This window comes from Erithacus rubecula, assembly GCF_903797595.1.
Source record: "Erithacus rubecula genome assembly, chromosome: 2".
Taxonomy (NCBI): domain Eukaryota; kingdom Metazoa; phylum Chordata; class Aves; order Passeriformes; family Muscicapidae; genus Erithacus; species Erithacus rubecula.
Window position 1 is genome coordinate 48,530,004 of NC_136685.1, and position 22,157 is coordinate 48,552,160.

General features: G+C 39.2%; 1 protein-coding gene across 1 annotated transcript; it reads left to right on the forward strand.

The window, feature by feature from the left end:
• The first annotated feature begins 11,935 nt into the window (after nucleotides 1-11,935).
• GJA1 (gap junction protein alpha 1) lies at nucleotides 11,936-21,690 on the forward strand. Its single transcript, XM_079332592.1, has 2 exons — nucleotides 11,936-12,568; nucleotides 18,588-21,690. The coding sequence occupies exon 2, from the start codon at nucleotides 18,604-18,606 to the stop codon at nucleotides 19,747-19,749; it is 1,146 nt and encodes a 381-aa protein (XP_079188718.1). The 5' UTR covers nucleotides 11,936-12,568; nucleotides 18,588-18,603; the 3' UTR covers nucleotides 19,750-21,690.
• The last annotated feature ends 467 nt before the right edge of the window (nucleotides 21,691-22,157 follow it).

Genomic DNA, 22,157 nt, shown 5'->3' on the forward strand with positions numbered 1-22,157 from the left:
TCCTTCATTTCTATTTGTATTACTGGTTTGGGGTTTAGATTGCACTGTTTTGCCTACTATCTTATGCTGTATTCTACATTTCCTTCACAATATTCATACAGGATAAGTTATCAGGTTTTTTTTTTTGGTTTTTTTTTTTTTCTGAAAATCAAATATTAGAAACAAATTAATATGGGTGTCTTTTTTTAGGGGTGAACAAGCAGAGCACACATTCTGGAAGGTCCTTTCTGGGTTTAAGAAGTCAATCAATGTAACAACCACAAACTGTAGTTTACAAATAACTCATGCTGGAAATAAAGAGTTGGAATTAGGTGTTGCAGGAGTGTTTCCAAGACATTCCTACAATACATTAATGTAAATATTTAAATGGATAGTGTTTAGCAATGGATACTTTTGCAGTTATCAAACTGGAAATATGTAAATATCTAAATGAATTGCCTAAATTAATTAGATATTCTATTTACTATGTTTATAATGTACTATTTCATGACCACTACAACAACTTAAGACTAATGGAAGTGTTAACTTTTTTGTGGAAATCTTGACTTTTTGTTAATTTATTTACTGCAACATTAACTTGTATCTACAGTACAAGTGGAGTGCCTCCTGTGCTTTGATTCTCCTATAAAGAGCAATAAGAAAACATTTAAACTCCTGCAGCTTACATCCACCAGTGACTCCACATATTACCTAAGGTTACTTACCTTAGGGCTTAGTTTGGTTTTTTTCTCCCAAATGCATTCAGTGCACTTTCTAGAAGTGACATCAGATGGGAACATGTCCTCAAGTATCATTACCAGTTGACATTTTTTATATTAACTTACTGTAAAGGAATTTCAATGCTTCTAGAGATAATTAGATCTCAAGTGATCCAAGTACTCTTTTTTTTCTGCAGGTAAACATTATCTCCAGAGAAGAACACTATGACCTGACATACAATCTCTAAAATGGAAATTGTTGTTAAAACAATTGCTCTATCATATTTCCCAGAAGAAATTGACCAAATCAATTACAAGTGATCACTCACTTTCTGTGCAACTGACACTTTTAATGAAAAATGTTTGTGTTGTAGGTTTATTGACAAAAGTATGCAACATATTGTTCCCAGAAGAACCAGAACATTTTAATAGAGTAATATGAATGACAGGAAATAAGCAAAAAAGAATTAATGACAATTAATTAGTTGTACTAATAGACCTTGAAAACACTGGGATACTAGCCAAATCACTACACCGTGTAAATGGCAAATGTGTCCTGGGGGGCATCAGGCACAGCATCACCAGCCAGGAAAGGAGGGGATTGTCCTGCTCTGCTCTGCCCTGTGGCAGCCTCACCTCGAGTGCTGTGTGCAGTTTGGGGTGCCTCAACGTAAAAAAAGCGATTAAACCACAGACAGCATCCTTGAGGGTAGCTGTGTGAGGACCAGCTGAGGTCGCTGGGTCTGTTCAGCCTGGAGAAGAGGCAACTGAGGGTGGCTGTATGTATATTTTTTCCTAAGTGTAGGGCTTCTTTTGTATTAGGTGTAGGGCGAATCCCACCCATTCCCGGTCCAGCCGCCTGCGGAGGGCTCCCCTGTCTCGCACCGCCCCCTGGCGGCACCTGCCGGAAACGCGGACTCTTTCTCCTTATTCAAAACCTTAAATCAAAATATCCGCCTTTAAATTATTTAGTGACACAGTACAGAAATTAAAAATATTTTTAAACATATATTTTTAAAATATTTATTTATATCGCTGTGGTTTTATGTATATTTTTCCCCTAAGTTCTTTTATATTTAGATGTAGGGCAAATCTGAATAGTAAATGTAAAATGTAAAAATTCATATGTGATGTCTTTCGATGTCTTCACGGCTAATTTGCTGTATTGGCAGATTATTCTTTTTTCTAGCCACCGAAACTTCAAACCCTGGTTAGGATTGGGATGTCAGAACAGTCCTTTGGGCTTTTTGCCCAGCAGCAGTTATTCTTCTTGGCACAATGTGAAAATTGGGTCTTAATATCTCTCTGCAACCTTGGTCTGCAGAGCTGCTTAGAAATGTGAGCTTGTCATAAAACCGGTAATTAACAGGGGCAGAAAGAAAGATTATGTCTCAGTGTAACATTGGGAATTAAGTCTGAGATTTTTGGTCTAAAGACATGCAATGTTTCTGGTGCTGAATTATATTTCAGGCCTTTCTCTCCTGCTGCAATAGCCTGGAAGCTCCAAGTCAGCAACTGCTGCATCTGGAGGCACCTCATTTTCTGAGAAGTCACTAATTGCTTCCTGCTGTGACTGCTGAGGGGCATGCTGGTCTTCAGAGCATGAAGCTGCTTGGTGCCTCACTGTGGGTAAGGAAAGCACCTTTCTAGGCTAAAACAGGGCTCTGAATAGGTTGTGTTTGTGGTGGCCATCAGTGTGGCCATACTGACCAGTCCTGTGGTGTAGGGATCCCTTTTATGGATTTGATCTGCAGAGATCTTCAGTATGCTTCTTTCCTGAATATCCTGGCAATGATTTTATAACTTTTGTTCATGCATTTGTTGCTTTATTTTTTTCCATTCCTAAGTTGAAAACACAGGCAAGCACTCATAGTTTTATGGGAATAAACTTTCCTCAGGACAATTTATAGGACAAAAGAAGTAATATGCTTTTCCCTATCAGTCTTGCTCTTGGGAGTTCATAAAGGAGCCTAAAGATGCTTCACACATTTTTAAGTGCATGTTATTGCCTTAATGTGTTTACCTAAATTTCATGAATATTAGAATAATTACAGTCAATAAATACTTAACTCCCAGGTGGCTGTCTTTTAATAAATCTACACATATGTACGCCATCAGAGCAAAACACTTCTTTTAAAACTCATGGTGAGTTGTTACAGCAGACCAGTGGTAGAAGTGAGCTGTTTTATGGCAGTATACATAGCACCAGGGTTCCCAACAGATGCACTTCTCAGATGCAGTCTGCAGGTCAAGCAGATTGCATATCAAGGACTTTTACAATTTCACACTGAGACTTTTGCATTTCCATTTCAAAGGCTGGTAGAGACCCTATTTGTTCTTGATGTAGAATTCCTTCTTGAAATCAAATGCTGTTGAGGGCAGAGAACAAAGGCTGAATAGGCAACGAAGAGCTGTTTATGTGCCATGGAAAGGCAAAAAATTTGTGGGAGTGCATTTGTATCACTTTATATGCATTTATAAAAGGATCTGTGTTTTATATAGTCATTCATGAAGTAATCCAATGAGATTTTACTTCTGTTTTAGCATTTAACTTGCAGTTTATAGTGTGTTTCCCTGTCCTATACTCACATTACCCCTTCTTTTCTGACTTACTTGGCTAATCAGCAGGATCTTCCTTTATCAGTAAACATTTGCAGCACTATCTTCTACAGATATCAGCTTAACTGGCTTCATACCCATGACTGCTTTCCATGCTTAAGAATTTACTCAGAAGAACTGAATAAAGAAGTTCATCAAAATAAAGAAGTTAATCCAAAATGTAGTAGTCACCCACAATTTCCACAGAATAGAGTGCAGTGGGTGGCCCAGGGGGTTCTCAGGTTCATGTAGATTGCATGCACTTTGTGCTGTGATCACCTGAAACCAACAGAAATAAATTTACTTTCTTTAACAGTGTTATGAATTCTTATCCCATTTTTAGGACCATTTTTGAAAAAAAAAAAAAAAAACAAAAAACCAAAAAAAAAACCAAAAAAAAGACTAAGAAAAAATAATTTTCTCAATTATTTCTCATGTTATTAAATTTTTCAATTCTTTTTCATATAATCATTGAATGGTTTGAGCTGGAAGGGACCATAAAAATCATCTAGTTCCAATCTCATAGAATTATTAGGGTTGGAAGAGATCTTTATTGAGTCCAACCATAAGTCCAGCATGTGGGAAAGCCCACTGCTAAACCACAGTTTTCCTTCAGTTGTCCTTGCTTTTTATATTTAGAGCAGTGGCTTTGAAAGCTAAAGATGCTGTTTTGAACTTTACAGTCTCAGCAGGGCTTGCAAGCAAGCTTACCACTTTGGGAGCAAGTGTTCTGATCACTGAATAAGTAGCAAAAATCTCAGCAGCAGCAGCAGAATCACAATCAGCTTAATCCAGGAAGAACAGGATGGTGCAAGGAGCCACACATGGCAGCTCCTCCTGGGCTGCCTCAGATAATATGGGACAAAATGGGGCCTTTCTGGGGAGGGAGGGGGAGCACCTCTGGTATTTTGGGGTTTCTGGTCAGAGAAAGGATGGGAGGGCGCCACGGGTGCTTCCTGAGCTCTGCAGGAATCCATGATTTTCCAGAGCCTGGTGATCACTGAAAAAGGCAGCAGGACCAGATATTAGGACTTGTGTGCCTCAGTTCTCCATTGTTGTGCTGGGACCTTAATTCTGTATTCATTCTCATCCTCACTACTGAAAACACTAGGTCACCATCAATATACTATTGCATAAGAACTTCCTTTTTCATAGGAGATAGCATCTTACAGGCATTGTCTACCATTTTTCACTTCGATTTTAGACAGAATTTGCCAGACATAACCTTGGTTGTGAGAATACTCATTTATTTCTTACATTCCTTCTTCTAAAAGTATCTTGTACATATGGAAAAGTCTGAGATTATTAGTACCCATTTGGAGTTTCATTGTATCAAGTGTACAAGAACTACATTTTTGGATAATGCACCGGTGTCAGTTTTTAGGGCAGGTAATTGAGAGTTGTTTATTTTTAATACAGCTTCATAAAGTTGTAAAGCTGCTGGGTTTTACTATTCAAATTTGATATGTAAAACAAAACCCTTAGTTTAATACTCAGTCCATTACAACTAATTTTTCTCACATTTTTCAGCATACTTTTGATACAGAATACTTTGCATTGAAGTTTAATAGCTGAAATCTATTGTTCTCTTTTATGTGATGCTTTCCCTTATGCACCTATGTTCATGTTTGCTGAGCAGTAACTAATGAGCAGGTCCCAGCCTAAACTGTGGGGTCAGGGATTCTGATGTTCTTTATGCATCATTTGTGCATGTCATTAGATTACTGATATACTGTGTAACTTGACTACATTTCTTTTTCAGTTCAGTTAATCTAAAAATTTTTGAGAAATTAAATTAATGAATGCACACACATTTAAATTCAAAGCAGATTTCTGGGCCTGATGTTCTTTACTGCCTAAGAAAATGACTCATGGATTATACCAGAAGATCCCCTTCTGGGAAAATCTTATAACAGAAACTGCTAATTCCAGTAGATTAATTTTCCAGTTGTTTTCCCAAAGCTGTTCTTATGGGAACCCCTTAATAAGTAGTATATTTTAAATCAACTTGTGTTTTTTACCAGCAGTAAACCCTATTAATAATTTTACTTTGCTTTTATGTAGAATTTCTTGACATTTAGTTCTTTGCATACCCTTTCATGTCCACACCACCATTAATCCTGCAGGCTGCCAAAAGAAGGAAGCAGTTATGCTCAAGTGATTCTGTCCAACATTTATGCAGCTGTACAGCAAATGGCAACAGAGTGGTGAAGGGGAGATGAGAGGGAAGCCTTGAAATGTTCATGTCCTCAAACATCCCTGTGGTGCTATCAAGAAATCCAGTGAGTGCACTTCTCCCTTTCAGACAAGAACATCTCACTCACCCTGCCCCTGATTTTCAGAAATTTTTTAAATAGTGTGCTTCAGGCCCATCGTCTTAGATGACATTAAATTTCTCTTTTCTGCAGGGAAAAACCCTCTTAAAGGGAGAGGAAAGATAAACCTCTTTATTTCCTTGGCAGTCATGTGGGGAGAAGAATTTAAAATAAATGACCAGCATGGTCTGTCTGCAGGTGAGTGAGCAGAGTCACACGGTGAAATGTGAATGAAGCCACATGTCAACCTAAAAATAATTGTATCCACAGGAAAAGGCTTCCCAAAAGCATTGTTTAATCTTGTGAGGAACAAAAAAACAAAAACAAAAACAAAAACAAAAACAAAAACAAAAACAAAAAAAACCCACCCCAAAACAGTTATAATTACAATATGATTAACACATTTTATTCTAATGCATGACATAATAAGAGAGTCTATAAAATATTGATCCTAGTTTCTTTCTATGTAGGAATTGATAAAAAAGGGACTTTTTCCCTAAATATAAATGTATAGGCTAACAATGAAATATATTCATTTTGATGTTCTAGATAAAAATCCCTTTTAGTTAGTTTCCAGTGCTTATTGAAATATTGAACCAGCTCAGTTTAATTCACTGTAACCAATTATATTGTCTAGCTAAATGTAAAAATATTGTTCTGTTAGTAAAACAGAGTGCCACTCATTAACAAATTTACTCAAATGGTGATGAATCTATAATTATTTAAATAAGATAAAAAATCAAAATTAGATAAAACTCGAGGGTATTCTGAAAATAGGATTGAAAAGGCATGGTTTCTTGAGGGGAAGGAAGCTCACCCATTTCCTCTTTGCTCCTCTGAAAGTAGCCAAACTTTCTGTCCCTCAGTTCAGACACATGTGGAAAACTCATCAATCTCTACAAGATTTGTAAGACTTCCATATAAAGGAGCAGTTTCTGTTTGTAAATTCTGGATAAAAAGTATTAGAATTATGTCAAAACAGCTCACTTATTCTAAACATCCAAGCCAAATGATTATTGCACAGCATTTTTTTTTTTTTATAATAAAATTTTTTTTTTTCATCAATAAAGGTACAAAAGTATTTTCAGCTGGGTATTAATTTTGGGGACTTACCTACTCTGGTTTTCTTTCTTTTGGGAAGATTGCTGTTTTGTAGTTTGGTTGTACAACGTTTATTTATATTGCTGGATTGTATTTTATGTATGTAAATTTATTGTCTTCTGTGAGACTTCCCATAAGACTAAGTAGCAAAAAATGCCAATGCATATCCTGAAATTTATTTAATTATTAATATATTCCACCATTTCCAGACCTCCTGAAGAATATAATGAAAGTTTTGTGAAAGACAATGTTACTTTTACTCTATGTTACTCTATGGTTCAAAAACATGAAATGGCCATATTGGTTTTTAAAATCTCCCATCCTTTGGGACTGAAAGACTTGGAAGCCTCCCCACCACCAATAGAGAGAAACAAAAGCCCATAAAATACTGTAAGACCCTCTCACAGCTGGATTTTTTTAAAGAGAAATGAAAAATAAAATAAACAAAATTATTACTTGGCATTCAAGATCCAATATAATTCATGTTTATTTTCACTGTGTACAGAAGGTGGAGCCAAATTCATAAGGATCTGTGAACTCATACTTCAATCTTTGTTTGAATACTTTTCTAGTGTCTTTCTGGAGGGGCAGCTAGTTTGGAGGACGTATTGATTGTAATCATTCACAATCTTGGGATAAATACTTTTCAGACCAACTTTTTCTGGTGTTTAAGCTGTCTTTAATGGGGTTTAGAACTTTCTTGGCACAGCTGAAGAACATCTGAACCTTCAGGTATTATCCTTCTCACTTTCTCCATCAGTGACACAGGAGTGAATTCATATTTCTAAATTCAGAATGTGAAAGTGAGCAAGCTGAGTATCTCCATGAAGTTTTGGTGACACCTTAGTGCTATCAAGTGCCAAGTTCTGACCAGCACAAAGAACAGAAAGGAAACAATCACCCCAAGTTTTGAGCACTTTATTTTCCTTCTCCTCATAAATTTTTAAAAGAAACTCACACTTAGTTGTTTGTCCAGCTAGCTGATATTCCAAAATGCAACTAGATAACAAATCAGAAAAATCTGGGGCTTAAAGGATGGATGCTGGCATTAAGAAGTTTTGCTTCCCATTCTGATTGTGCCATGAGCTGTCTCTGACTCAGAAGAGCTGCTGATATTCTCCATGACAAATTTTCCAAGTCCATAAAAGTTACTGTAACGTAACTTCTTCTGTGATAATATTTATAGAACACTCTGAGATTGTAGACAGATGACTGTACATACAACAGTGAATGTATTTCCAGAGAATGGTGGCCATTTCCTAGGGTGGTTCTCTGATGCAATGGCATCTGTCATAGGGAGCTTCCTGCTGTCATTTTGGGTGCTTCAGTCTGCTGTTTTGTCCAGCAGGGTCTCTTTTAAAGCAGCAATTATTTTCTTTTGCAGGCAGTAAGAGCAGAAACGTATCTTATGCTGACTAAGACTCCCTTTCCCCTGAGGAATATCTAGCTTTGAATTAAATGAATCTGAGAGACCTGTTTCCCCAAGGAATGGAAGGTGAACGCACCAAGAGGCAGCCTTGTGATTATCCTCCTTATTATTACTATCCTTAAAAACTATCAGAAAATATGCTTATAGACTATGCACTGTGCCACCCAAGTGAGACCAGATACTACCTTGAAGTATGACAATTGACTTTAGCTGTCTCTTTCGAACAAGCAATGACCCTTTGAAACTTGGGACAGGGCTGTGTTTCTCAGACTCAAGGGTGTGCTGGGTGCATCAGTGGGCTCCAACCCAGTCACCCCAGCTGAAAGAGTGTGCAAGCACTGTGGTCAGCTACTTCAAAGGTGAGTTGTATTTCTATGTGACGCAAATTCGTTAAACAAGGAAAAAAAAAAAAAAAACGCACTGGGTGAAAAAAAAAATAAAGAAAAGAAAAGCATTAGTCTGCACATTTATGTGCTTAGGTAATCATGAAATACTATAATATTGTTTCTTGGATGTTCTGAAAAGCTTTACTTCCATGGGGCATGATACAGGGCCACGCATTATTAACAAGTTTGTCTTCAAAGCCAAATGTGTGAGAAGGGATATCAGTGACAACCTACCAAAGCTTATGTGCCATTCAGGGTCACGGGGAACTGTACAGCTACCTTGAAAGCACTCAAGAGAATCTGCACTGCCTGTATATATTAATCTCCATTTGGTGAATATTCAGCTTATGTTACTTGATCTGTGGATTCCTCTCCCAAATCACACAGGACGAGGACAGTGCCGTGCATGCAAGTACTGGGAAGGGAATTTTGCAAGCAAATTGGAAACAAGTGAAGGCATGTGATTCATTTTAAGAGCTCCATAAACTACAGACATGCTTAATTAGAAGTAGACCATGAACCCCACTGGTGTCCGTGGGAGATTTGGTAAAGGTCAAAGGACTGGATAGCCTTCCAAATTGAATATTCACTAGGGCTTTTCTAGTAAATGAGGTTGCTCAAATATTATGGAGGGATTATTTGGAAGAAATACGGGATAAAAAAGGTTTTTTTACAAAATGCTGAACTTGTGCTAAGGTAATAACTACAAAGAAAATAGTGGAGTGAGTTCTGCATTAACCATGAATGTTGCCAAAAGCTGCAAACACTAATTAATCCAAATTTTGGTTCCCTTTGGTAAGTCTGCATAGAAAAGCAGCAGCAGTGGGCAGTGTGGATTCTGAATTATTTCACTGATTTAGCTGAGGATCCAGCACAGAGTGGACAGAAGAACTGTTTAAGTCACCCTGAGGTTCAGCCTCAGAGATGCCCTTGGCAGAGCCCGGGCTCCAGCTTTGCACCTGGGTCATGGTGCAACTGTGCCCTTACAGATTGTGCTGCCTTCCAAAACAAAGACAAGCAGGTTCTGGAGTCCTTGAACTGTCAGGACAGTACTGTTTGCTCCAAAAGACAAAGTGTCAATGGATGGCAAGAGAGTTCCTAGACAGTTCAATACCCCAAAATATTTATTTTTTTTATGTGAAATTGTCTTTTACAATGCATGACTTCAAACCTAGCTGTGATCTTCTTACCCCTCTCTTAGTGCATAACTATGAACAGATCTACAAATATTTCACATGTGACACCCCTGTGCTTTACTGTTGAACACAGTTTCTGCTGAAGAAGGATTGTGAGTGAGGACATTTGTTCCACCTGAAACAATTGTTTCCATTGCAAGGCAAACCAATGTGAGATTTTCTCATAACCTTGTGAAATGGTAGATCATTGCATCACCTGAAGCTGAATATATTCTGGTAATAGACTGTAAAATGTGATCATGGAGACATATTTCCAAACTCCAAGAGACATTTCCAAGTAGTTCTTACCAGGACAGACAATAGTCCTCCCCAATTCTACGCAGTATTGTGGTGGAGACTTGTAAAACTTTCCCTTTTCATGTAGATAATGCCGTAGCAAAACCAAGTTCTATGCTTAATATGGCTGCAAAACCATTCTTCCCATGTTGCTAATGTACAGACTTTAGTTTTCCAAACTGGGTTTTAAGATTATTTGGCATCTCTCAAATACTGAAGTTTTTTTTTTTTTATTTCAGTGGAGAAATGCTTCTTCTTCCTTCCTTCAAAACCATAATGTTTGAAAAATTGCAAAGCTTATACTGGAAGATAATGGGAAAATGCAAGATCAGACAAGCTGGACCCCGTGATCTTGTGATCTTGCCAGCTTCAACAGGGAATGATAGCTTTGTATTCTTGCATGCTATAATTCAGGGGTTTGTTCCTGGCATAATTCTGCTTTCCTAAGGGGCAATTTTTTCAGGACCAACATATTCAAGATCCAAAATGTCCTCAGTGTCTCAACATTGACACACATAGTCACATTGACAGAGTTTTATACTTTGCTCCAGAATAACTAGTGTTTCACAGACAGTAGCAGGAGCCCCTTCGTGTACGGTGCTGACTGTCTGTACCACAGTCATGAATACAATGAAACACTAGGGTTTGTATATTACAGTTTATCTTACAGTTCTCAAGAAGAAGCCTGTGAGGCACAATGCTCCAATTCTCCCTTAATGTGATGAGAAAAGGCAATCTGAAAACTACCTTCAGAAAACATGAAGTTTCTTTCTGCCATATGGCTTGGACAAGTGTAAAAACAAGAGCGGGAGGGGGAAAGAAAAGTCAAGAGTAACAAACTAACAGGCACTATCACAGGAAAGAGAGGAAACTGAACAAAGCAGTTGTGTCCATCTGCAGCTGGAAGAAGGAGAATGGAAGGTGTGCATTGTAGTGTACTAGCTCTTTTTGGCAAACAGGAGGCAGTGTGGGCTGCTATTCACTGCTCCAGAGCAAGAACCAAGATGAGTGTGTTTAGCTCCTCACTTCAAAGCTCCCTGCTGAGTATATTTCTATAAAGATCTTCTCCTCTTCTCTGGAGAGAACTGGGTGAAAAAAAACACTGGGGAAGAGCTGTGAAAAAACAAGCAGTAATACCTAGGTTGTGTTGCACAGTGTAACTTTCATTATTTCAAAAATAAACTGTAAAGACGACCTTTGCCTAGGCGTAGCTCCATACCCATTACTGAACTTCTCCCCTTCAAAGAGCAAAAAATGCTTATCTATGCTACTGAGCCCAGAAATAGCCCTTGAGAATAACAAGAGTTGAGACCCAAGTGAGCCTGGTACAACCCAAAGTGTGAAACTTCATGGAGAACTATCTGATCAGGAGCACTTCTAGAGAAGCTCTTAAGAAGTCCCATGGAGCAGCTAATACTCCATGATAGGACAAGACCAATCCCTAATGGCGTTTGAGCTCCATGTATGAGGAGCTTAACATAGACAAATCAATTAATCTCAGTTCTACAGACAAGGCAGTTTTCAAGGAGTGTTTAACCAGGGTCTAGGCATGAGCAAAGCCAAACTAGTTTTGTTCCAATTGCATAGATCAGTTTTGAAGCATTCTTTAGAATGTGTTCAAAAATTATCAAGAACATTTCTCACTATTGAAGCCTGATTGTCTGTACTATGCTTTATTTTCTGAAATTTCCTGGAAAGAGTTTCCTGGAATGTGAGATCATTTCTTAATTTCTCCCGTGGGACAGACACACGCACACATGCACACACAAATAATAGTAAAAAAATATGTGATTTGTATCTCCCGTGGAAACAAACACGCTGCTCCTGGTGTGTACTTTCATGTGTGCACGTAAAGGAAATTGACCTTAGCAAACAAGGCTGCGTTCACAACGAAAAAGCAGAGAGGGCTTGGGAGGGCTTCTTCTCCTGGGTGGTGGCTGGGAGACAGCAGCCCCAGCACCCAGAATGTCCACTCTGGTTTCCCATTAATGCCTCTCGCTGCATTTCTGCCTTTCCCCGCCGCGAAACTCCTGGCTCACCCCAGGACCCAACTTGTTGCGTGTCTCAGGCGAGCGCAGCGCGGTCACCGTGCCAGCCGGCTGCCCCAGGGCCGGGGCTGTGGGGCAGCTGCTGACTGCCCGTGTATTTGTTTTGTTACATCAGCAAGAGCGGGCTGCCATGCTCTCTGACTTTCCGCGGGCTGTTTCTTTCTTTTTTTTTTTTTTTTTGCTGTGCCTTCAATGCTTTCCCTCCTCCTCCCCCAGCTCCCGCTCTCCGCCCGCAGCGCGCCCCTCCTCCCGGGCTCCCTCCCCTCCCTCTCCCCTCCTCTCGCACAGTCAGAGGCTACAAAACTTGTTAAAAGCTCTCCCAGCGTTCCAAGTTAGAAAAAACTTTTACGAGGTATCAGCACTTTTCTTTCATTAGTGGGGAAGGAAGGATGAAAAATACAAAACTGCAGTAGACTTTTAAAGTTTAAATAGACAGGTCTGAGTGCCTGAACGTGCTCTTCCATTTTAGTTTAACCCTCCAAAGAAGTACTCTGATCCATTTTCACTGCTGATCAGCAAGGGTAAGTTGAAAGTTTTCCTTTTTCATTATTTTGTGTATCTTTTCTTTTTCTTTTTCTGAAAACACTTCTTTTAATTTTTTTTTTTTTTTTTTTTTTTTTTCTTTTTTTTTTTTTTTTTATAATTTTCTTCCCCCCCACCCTAGGAATTCTGTTATTGAGCTGAAGGCTGAACTTGTTTAAAAACACACATCTCTAAACAGCTTAGATTCTCTTAAAGTGCTAAGTTCCAGCTTGGAGGAATTCTTTGCTTTCTTTTGCCACATTTCTATACATTTCTAGAAGTGCTACACTTTTACAACTTGTAACCTTGTTCAGCCGAAGGAGGCACTGAGCCGAAGTTGAGAGCGAGCTGCAGATTTGTTGCTGCTGCGAGCGATCTCTCCCCTCCGCAGCTTTTGGGTTCACTCAGCTCCTTTAAAGAAAAAGCCGAGGTGCGCTTTACTCTGCTCTGCTGTACCAAATTGCATCAGAAGTTAGTAACAGGGAGACCTTGCCTTGGACGCGTCCCATTTCTTCCCCATACGTTTTGCTTTCATATGGAAATCCTGATTGATGCCTGATAGTTTGAGCAGAGCAAGCTTCTTAATTAGATGCCTTGTTAAATGCTACAGCTACTGAAGTAGAGACTTTCACGTGGTCTTCCTGATAAGTTTTTTTTTTTTTCCCTTTTCTTTTAAAATAGATGTGATACAATCCAGACACGGGTTATGGATTTTTAACCTGGTTTGTATATAGTTACTCTGTTTTAGCAACCTCAGTGAGGGATTTTAGAGAAGGAATGTGGGATATCATGATATGCCTTACCACGTTGGCAATGTCTGTGAAAGTCTTGGTTAGACATAAATGAAAGTTTTCTAGGAAGGACTACACATAATCCCCATATGACACATTCCCTGTATAATGCTTCAAAGACCTAATTGTCAAAATGCAGAAGAAAAAACACTTGAGTAGCATCTCTTGGAGAATTAAAAACCTTTTCATGTTGCGAGACTTGGAGTGATTTCTTGTAGCAATTGTTGCCTGCTGCTCACCAGTAGTCAAAAAGCAGCACGAGGAAGGAGAAAAGAGCCTTCAGCTGAAAGGCAGACAAAGCAGACAGTCTATCTTATCGAGTAACACATGAACAAGAATATTGTGTGCTTATATGTGTCCTCATATTTTGCCTTGAGATAATCAGCTAGCCTCATGAAGCAGCATATTTCCTCTGAGGATTTCCTTTTCATTTTTGTACGTGATACTTGTGACAAAAAGCCTGGTAATGAGCACAAAAACGGGACACAGAGACCTTTTCCCTGACGTCCCCGTGTGTGCACGCGTGTGTGTGTGTGCACAGGGAGCGAGTTGGAGCGCTTTGCGTGAAGCTTTCATCCTGCCATTTTTAACATCTGGACAGCACACTGCGCGGCAGAGTTTAAGCCTCTAGTCTTTGGGATGTTTACTGAAGTGTTTCCTTCAGAAACTTCAAAGCCAAACGCTGGCGCTGACCCACAATACCTAACAAGCCTTCGAATGAGAGAAAGGCAAGGAGCAGGCAGGGATCAGGAGAGGAAAGAGAGGGATGGACACAAGGGATTTGTTTTGCGACATAAAGCTGAATGCTTACACACACAGGAGTGCAGACAGATTCAGCACTCTGAAGTTATCTCGGGTCTCACATTATGCAAGCCCCAGAGATTAATTTTATTTTTCTCTGCAATGAACCAGGGCCAAGGATTCCTGTGGGTATGGGGAAGGTTAGAGGACATTGAGCAATGCATCTGTTTCATTAGATACATTGCTTTCTTCCCCCCAATCTCTGGTATCTCCTTCCCATGTTACTCACTGAACTTGTCTCATGTAGAGGCACCTGGGCTGTTGCTTGTGCCTCTTATGTATTTAGACATCCAGATTTCAAGATCCTCAAGCAGGACCATCAGAGGGCCTGAGCTCCCTCAGGGAATTCAGCGTTTCTTCTCTTAATTCCAAAGTGAGTCAGGAGAGGGATGAATCTGAGCATTAACACAGAGGATAGACCTGAATTGTACAACTAGAGAATGTCTAAGAAAGTGCTTACAGTTGCTTTTACAAATATGCTTTCAAATTAAATTAGGTGTGAAGGGTACAGGATGGGAGAGGCAGAGGCTATGGGGTAGGTCTGGTAGTGACTGACCACCAGCAGTGCTGGCAGACAAAGGAAGAAACACGGTTGTGACACTTTAAATTCTAGTTACTGCAACCATTTTGTGCGTAACCTTTGTCCGGTGGATGAAGTGAACTGAAGCTCATCTGCAGACCTGTATATGAACTACACCTTCCCAAGGGAATGTATGCAAGGCATTTGCCTCTTTTCATAAGATTTTGGAAAGCTAGCTCTCTCTCTTCCAAAAGGTCCAGACCCAATGAGTTGTACATCTCAGCTGCTTTCTCTGCAATGAATGTTACCTAATCAACCTTATTTGTGTTCAGGGTCCAGAGCCTTCTCTTTTGTTGTCTAGGTGTGTGGGAGCACAAAAAAAAAGATATAAAAATTTGGAAAACAAAAGCTTTGGCCTGCTTCCCAATTACTTCAATCCCATTTTAGAACCCACTCTAACCCTTGCTGCTCTTCCATCCCCTAGCTGTGACCTTCTAACACTATAGTCAGACCACAGCACCGAGTTTGCATTATTCTTCTTGGAAAATATGAACCAGATGACACATGAATGCCATCCATAAAATACAGTTCTAGAATTTCTTAATTGTGGCTTACAAATCAAATGTCTTATATATGTGGTCATCCCAAACCCGTGCAGATGAATGCTGTCAGATCTCCTGCTGCTCTACGTATTTTTTTTCCCTGCCTTTACCCACACACAGTAGGACCTGGAAGAAATCCATCTTTTAAGGACTGCTATATTTTAATGCTAGGCCAGCATTAGTCTGCCTCAGAGAAGGTTATGATCCTGTGAAGTATTAATCAATAGGAACTCATTAAATGCATGTACTCATCATCAGCCATATCCTTAAACTCCTCAAGTACTGAATTTGTATCAATTCAATAGGCAAGCCTGTGTCATTCAGTGGACTCATTTAACGTGTTTGGAGGTGCTAAAACAAGCTGAAGTCCACAACACTAAAGAGCTATTTTTAAAGGTTGTCTGCCAACCATTTCAAACTACTTACAAAGCTAAGTACCTGTTTGATACAAACCCTCTTTTTATACCTGGTAAACAGATTTGTAATCAGTTAATAAAACTGGTCTTTCAGTGCCCTGAAAGTAAACAAGTTAGATCCGATGAATGAATTTTCTCTACAACAAAGCAAAGTACTGTGTTTCATAAAGCAATGGAATCCACTTAAGAAAAGGAATAATATATTTGTGCCACCACAAGGTTATCTGATTAACAGTACAATGTTTTGAATTGATGTGGGGTTTTTTATCACTGGCAAAGGCTAGCGTGTAACTGATCTCTTTTTTAAAAAGTTGCTTTTCAGAACTATGTATGAGTAATTCAAGCATGGAATGTTTCCTCCTGGAGTTTATATTGCCAGCGGACACAAATGGAACCTAGCAATTTTGCATGCTGAAGCAAATTAAAAAATCGGTAGTAAATTCTCCAAATATTGCAGGTGTGGGATTAAGAAGGTCAAAACTGAAATAAATCATATTGCATTAATGAACCAGAGAGGAGTGTAATTAGAAAACAAACAACACATATCTGCCTAGAAATAACATATCCTCTGTTTTCTTAATCAGGCTTTCAATCTGAAATAACATTTAGACAGTAAAAAAGTATGTTGAGTCTGAGGAAAGTCTGTTAACCCGATAGTTTCTAGTCACTGGTGAGCTGACTAATTAAATCAAGAAGCTGTTACTTGAAAAAGGCTCCTTCTGTCCACTTGCACTTTTAGGACATGGAGCAAATAACTTGCCTTTAAAACAAACTTCACGTGTTGTGTAGTTACAGGCTGTTCTCTGTTTTAACAATCCCTGCCTGAGGAGGAACGTGGTCACATTTCATTCCAGCCTTTCCAGGGACCTCCACACTTCTCTGCCTGACTCCTTCTCTGCCGCACCAGCCACAAAAGACAAACTCAATTTTTCTGGGAAGGATGAAAGCTGAGGGGCTGTGTCAGAGACAAACATGCTCTGTGTGCTTCTCCTGGCAGAGGCTTCCAGTTTTAAAAATTTTAAAGTAGGCCTGATCCCTTGATGGGGATTCATTCATGAGAAGAGCTAATTACATGAGGAAGGGTCAATAGGCTGCAGTGCCTGAACTTCAGAGCCAGCTGTTTAGGCAGATGGAGGAAATGGCCCTGGGATATTTTTCAGGGGTTCAAAGATAATTGGCATCTCAGAGCTATCAGAACGAGTGCTTTGAATACTTGTCTTGCATTAGTCTCTCAGACTAGGTGGCAGGAATGGTGTGTTTTTATTTGGCATCTATTGTTATGTTTGAGTTTTCCAGCTTTATAATCTGTGTTCCCAGTGACTCACTGCTTCTTGAAAGCAAGTCTCCTTGGTGCTAAAAATTTCCTATTTTATAAATTATCTAAAAAGCGCATGTTCTATAAATGACCTTCACTAGGGAATATATCCATGATGCAGTTGGGAGGAAATCATTTGGACATTATCAAAACTGTTAATACCAGGAAGGGATTACTCAGCATCCATGGAACAAATATCTATGCCCAGCAGCATTCCCTTTAAAAGGGAAACTTCATGATTATTTTTCCTTTTAAGCTCCTGATTTCATTTGATTTCATGCTTTCTTATGTCAGGGAAGTTAAAATGTAAGTTTTTATAAGATTGCCATTCTTCAGATGATAAAAATCTGTAGCGAAATCTGTTTTCCCTAGGAATCTAGATCATCAAGCAAACTATTTCATTTCTTTCATCCTGTGCATTTCCAGATATCCTGAGAAGCTGCCTGTGTCCTAGAAACGCGTGCTTTAAAACTCAAGTCAGGAAACTTTAACTTGCAGTGTTCAACACTTGGAATGCAAACTGCAAGCCAGGAGTCACCTTACAAACAGAGCATGTTTACCTTTTTATTTTTCCCTTGCTAAAACTTTTCCTTTCAAAAAAAAAGAAGAAGTAATTTAAATACAAAAATATGCAAATACAAACCTGAAACTGCAATGAATTAAGCAAATCACAGATAAACAGCAAACCAGTTCCTCCAATATGGTAACATGATCTTAGGTGTGTTTCATGTATTTACTATTTTTCATTCCTTCATAAAACTATAGGTAAAGGATGCTTTCTTTGATCTTATTGATGCAAATACTAATCATAAGCTTAATTTAGACAGCAAACACTTTTTCTGAAGTGGAGCGGAGTGTAAACTTGGCATCATTAGAAATATACTCTTAAATGTATTACGTGCTATGAAGTGATAGGCAGGAACTCAGTTTAATTATACTAGTTAATTTAGCAATATTAGTTTAATATTGCTGAGTAGGAAAAACTGCGTGCATTTTGCAAAGGTAGAATTTTAGTTGTGTGACCCTAATACTAATTTAAGTTAACCTATTGTATTTAGGTTATGCTGTGGTTTGCTTTTTTAGTATGTGAAAGAGTGAATTTTAAAATTACATTGAATGATCAATCCATACTGAAATGTAGAATCCTTTCATATATTCCTAGCATATTTAGGCAGTGCTACTACTTAGCTCCACACCCTGCTTCAGCTGTGTGTCACAGCTCTTCTTCACCTGAGGCAGGTATCAGTCATTGAACTGAGGCTGCCATCAAGGAGGCTGTGCCAAACACGGTGGTCACTGAGGGTAATGGGCTTCCTGAAAACTGGAGTGAAATTAGGAACTTTTACAACTGTGCTCTGAGACATTATATGTTACTTTCTCTTTTCAGTTTCCCTGACTTCCCGCTTCACCTGCAGACTAACTAAAACTCCAGTCTTTCTTGATTGTGTAAAATACATTAATGACAACAAAGCTGGCACCACTGCTCTATTAACATTGATCAGTGGTTTAGTATCAAAGGTATTAAAACTCTGACCTAACCCTTGCTATTTTTTTCTTTTGTGTCCTTGTTTAGCCAGCATCCTGTGAAAATGGGTGATTGGAGTGCCTTGGGAAAGCTTCTTGACAAAGTTCAAGCCTATTCTACTGCAGGAGGGAAAGTGTGGCTGTCTGTCCTCTTCATTTTCCGAATCTTGCTACTGGGAACAGCAGTCGAATCTGCCTGGGGAGATGAGCAGTCTGCATTCCGGTGTAACACTCAACAGCCTGGTTGTGAGAACGTCTGCTATGACAAGTCTTTTCCTATCTCACATGTACGCTTTTGGGTTCTGCAGATCATATTTGTGTCTGTACCTACCCTTTTGTACCTGGCACATGTGTTCTATGTAATGAGGAAAGAAGAGAAGCTGAACAAAAGAGAAGAAGAGCTTAAGGTAGTTGCAAATGATGGTGTGAATGTGGATATGCATCTCAAGCAAATAGAAATTAAGAAGTTCAAGTATGGTATCGAAGAGCATGGCAAAGTGAAGATGCGTGGGGGACTGCTCCGTACTTATATCATCAGCATCCTGTTTAAATCTGTCTTCGAGGTGGCTTTCTTGCTGATACAGTGGTACATTTATGGGTTTAGTCTGAACGCCATCTACACCTGTGAGCGAGACCCATGCCCGCACAGAGTGGACTGCTTCCTCTCCCGTCCAACTGAGAAAACCATCTTCATCCTCTTCATGCTGGTGGTGTCCTTGGTGTCTCTTGCCTTGAACATCATTGAGCTTTTTTACGTGTTCTTCAAGGGTGTCAAGGATCGTGTGAAAGGGAAAACCGACCCCTACTCCCACAGCGGTGCCATGAGCCCTTCCAAGGACTGTGGCTCCCCCAAATATGCTTATTACAATGGCTGCTCGTCACCGACCGCCCCCTTGTCTCCCATGTCTCCCCCAGGCTACAAGCTTGTTACTGGAGACAGGAACAATTCCTCCTGTCGTAACTACAATAAGCAAGCCAGCGAGCAAAACTGGGCCAACTACAGCGCGGAGCAGAACAGGATGGGGCAGGCTGGCAGCACCATCTCCAACTCGCATGCCCAGCCCTTCGACTTCTCCGACGAGCACCAGAACACGAAAAAGCTGGCGTCAGGACATGAGCTGCAGCCCCTCACCATTGTGGACCAGAGGCCTCCCAGCAGAGCCAGCAGCCGAGCCAGCAGCAGGCCTCGACCTGACGACCTGGAGATCTAAGCTTCTTGATGCAGTACTTGCTCAACTACGAAACGACGTGCATCCCAAGATGCCGTCAGTGCTGATCTTGTTCCAGTGGAGGTGGTACTTAACAGTCTCAAGCAGGAGATTTTAACAATCATTAAAAAAAAAAAAAAAAAGGCAAAAAAATAAAGCAAAACAAACAAGCAAACAAACTTTTGAAATACTTGCTGGTTCTTTGGGGGGTGTGGGGTTGGTGTGGGGTGGTACAGTACACATTGATATTTAATGTAGCTGGTTTAAAGAATTTAAATACTAAAAAAAAAGGAAAAAATGTAGTACTAAGGTAAAGGGCTGTTTTTCTAGAAAGGCTGTAAATATCTGAGTGTATGTGTATGTGTGTACTATCATGTTTGTTTCTAAAGAATCTTCTGTAATACTAAAACCCAATAATAACTGAACTCACATTTGTCAGGGTGAAGTGCTACCTGAAGATGAAAACATTTTTTCCTATTCAACAAGCAAAAAAGTCCAGGATTGCCTCTGATCATTTCCCTGTCAAGAACATTCCATTCTTAGAAAGTGCACTTTGAAGGTAAACTTTCCTACATGGTCTTCCGGGTGGTTGGAAGGCTCCTGTGAGGACGATTTGCAGTCTTTGAGTCATTCAATTCAAATTTCAGGCATGGCCCACCAAGAAATAGTTTGGTCACCTGCTCTTCCAACCCTTCATGCAGGTGTATTTTGTGATGTGCGTAAATGGGAGGGCTCCACACATGTGGAACCAGCAATGACACAGTCTTGCCCACAGCGATACTTGTGTCCTGCTACTTACATAGATCTCTTTAGTATTATAGAAAATACAGTTTGCTCCCACTTGCAGATTTAAGCATCAAGACAAGCAAGCAACTGCCTTTAGTGAATTTTATCACATCTTTATGTGTACTAAGGGCATAAGTATGTGTGTGGATGTGGAGGAAAAGGTATACACAAAACACCCTCAGAAGCATAGGCTGAGAAATAAACGCACACAGGTTACTTGCAGTTGACACTTTCTCATGGATGTTGTGAAGATGTGGGCCACTATGGTGTTTACATTCTCTGATTCCTTCAATGTAAGTGAAGCACACGTTGTTATATTTTTTTAATTCTATGAAATATTTTCCATGTATCCTAAATGGATGCTCTTTTAAAAATAAAAATAAAAAAAACTAAAGGGCCTAATCCTGGATGTCTTGCTCTGGAAAATCTCTCTTTAAAGCTGTTGGGAGTTTTGCCTCAACAAATCTACAGGATCAAGCCCAAGATGTAGCGAACCATGTTCTTGCTGGCATGAATGATTTTCTTTTTTTTAGAAGGTAGGGGTGGGAAGGACCCATTAGGTCATCTAGCCATTCTCCCTGATAGGTAATAATGATGCTTGAATGATAGAAGATGTAGTACTGTAAGCAAGCTTTAGACTTTTATGTGAGAAACTTAGAAGAAGTGCTTTTGTGCTGGATTAATAATAAAATATGCCTAAATGGCTTTTGCAGTAACTGGTATTTTTCTTGTTCTAAATATTCACATTTACTGAACTGCAATGTCCACTGAGTTTGATGGTTAAGTCTTTCTAGATGGCTCTAGCAACTTTAGTGTTTACAGTTAGATTATGTTTAAAATGCAAGTGAAGTTGAAAGGATTTTTAAAGAGTACAACTCTAACTAATTTATTTGAAATATATGCTAAAGAAATCTACCAGTTTCTTCAAATGCATAGCCTCTTAGCTGAACACAGATTGACCAAGGAAATACATAGCTTGGTTTCATTTTGCAGCAACACAGATAAATTGTTTCATTTAATACATTATATTAATTTGTTTGACATTCCATGTTAAACTACTGTTGTCTTCAACTTCATTGCATGTATGCAGCCATAGTTTGTCGGATCATGTTGTCTGGAGAACATTAGTCAATAAAGTTTTAATTTAGTATAAATACATTTTCTAATTGTCTTTTACTGTTTCATATGTCCATATATATCTTTAGTTTCAGTCTGATAATCCAAACTTATTCCTCCCTTGTTCTTTTTTTCCCCAGCCACTTTCCATTTCAGAAGCATCCTTTATTTAATCCATCTGGATTTGCTTTGAACTGAAATTCCACAGGCCCAGATTCAGACACCCTCACAACAACTGGAAAAACAGGCATTGTCTCTGCCACTCCTGAAGCAAAGTAATGTTCAGCATGAGTAAATCTTGCCAGAAGTCTCAGAAAATGTATATTTATTTGCAAACTATTATAAAAAATATAGTACTAAAATATTACCACATTATTTTTCAAGCAATTTTTATGTATGGCTTAGATTTAACATTATGAAATAATTGTATCTAGTTTACATTTCCCCATGTCATCAGATTGCTCAAGTGAGAGTCAGTTTCAATTTCTGAAATTAAAAACTAATTTCTT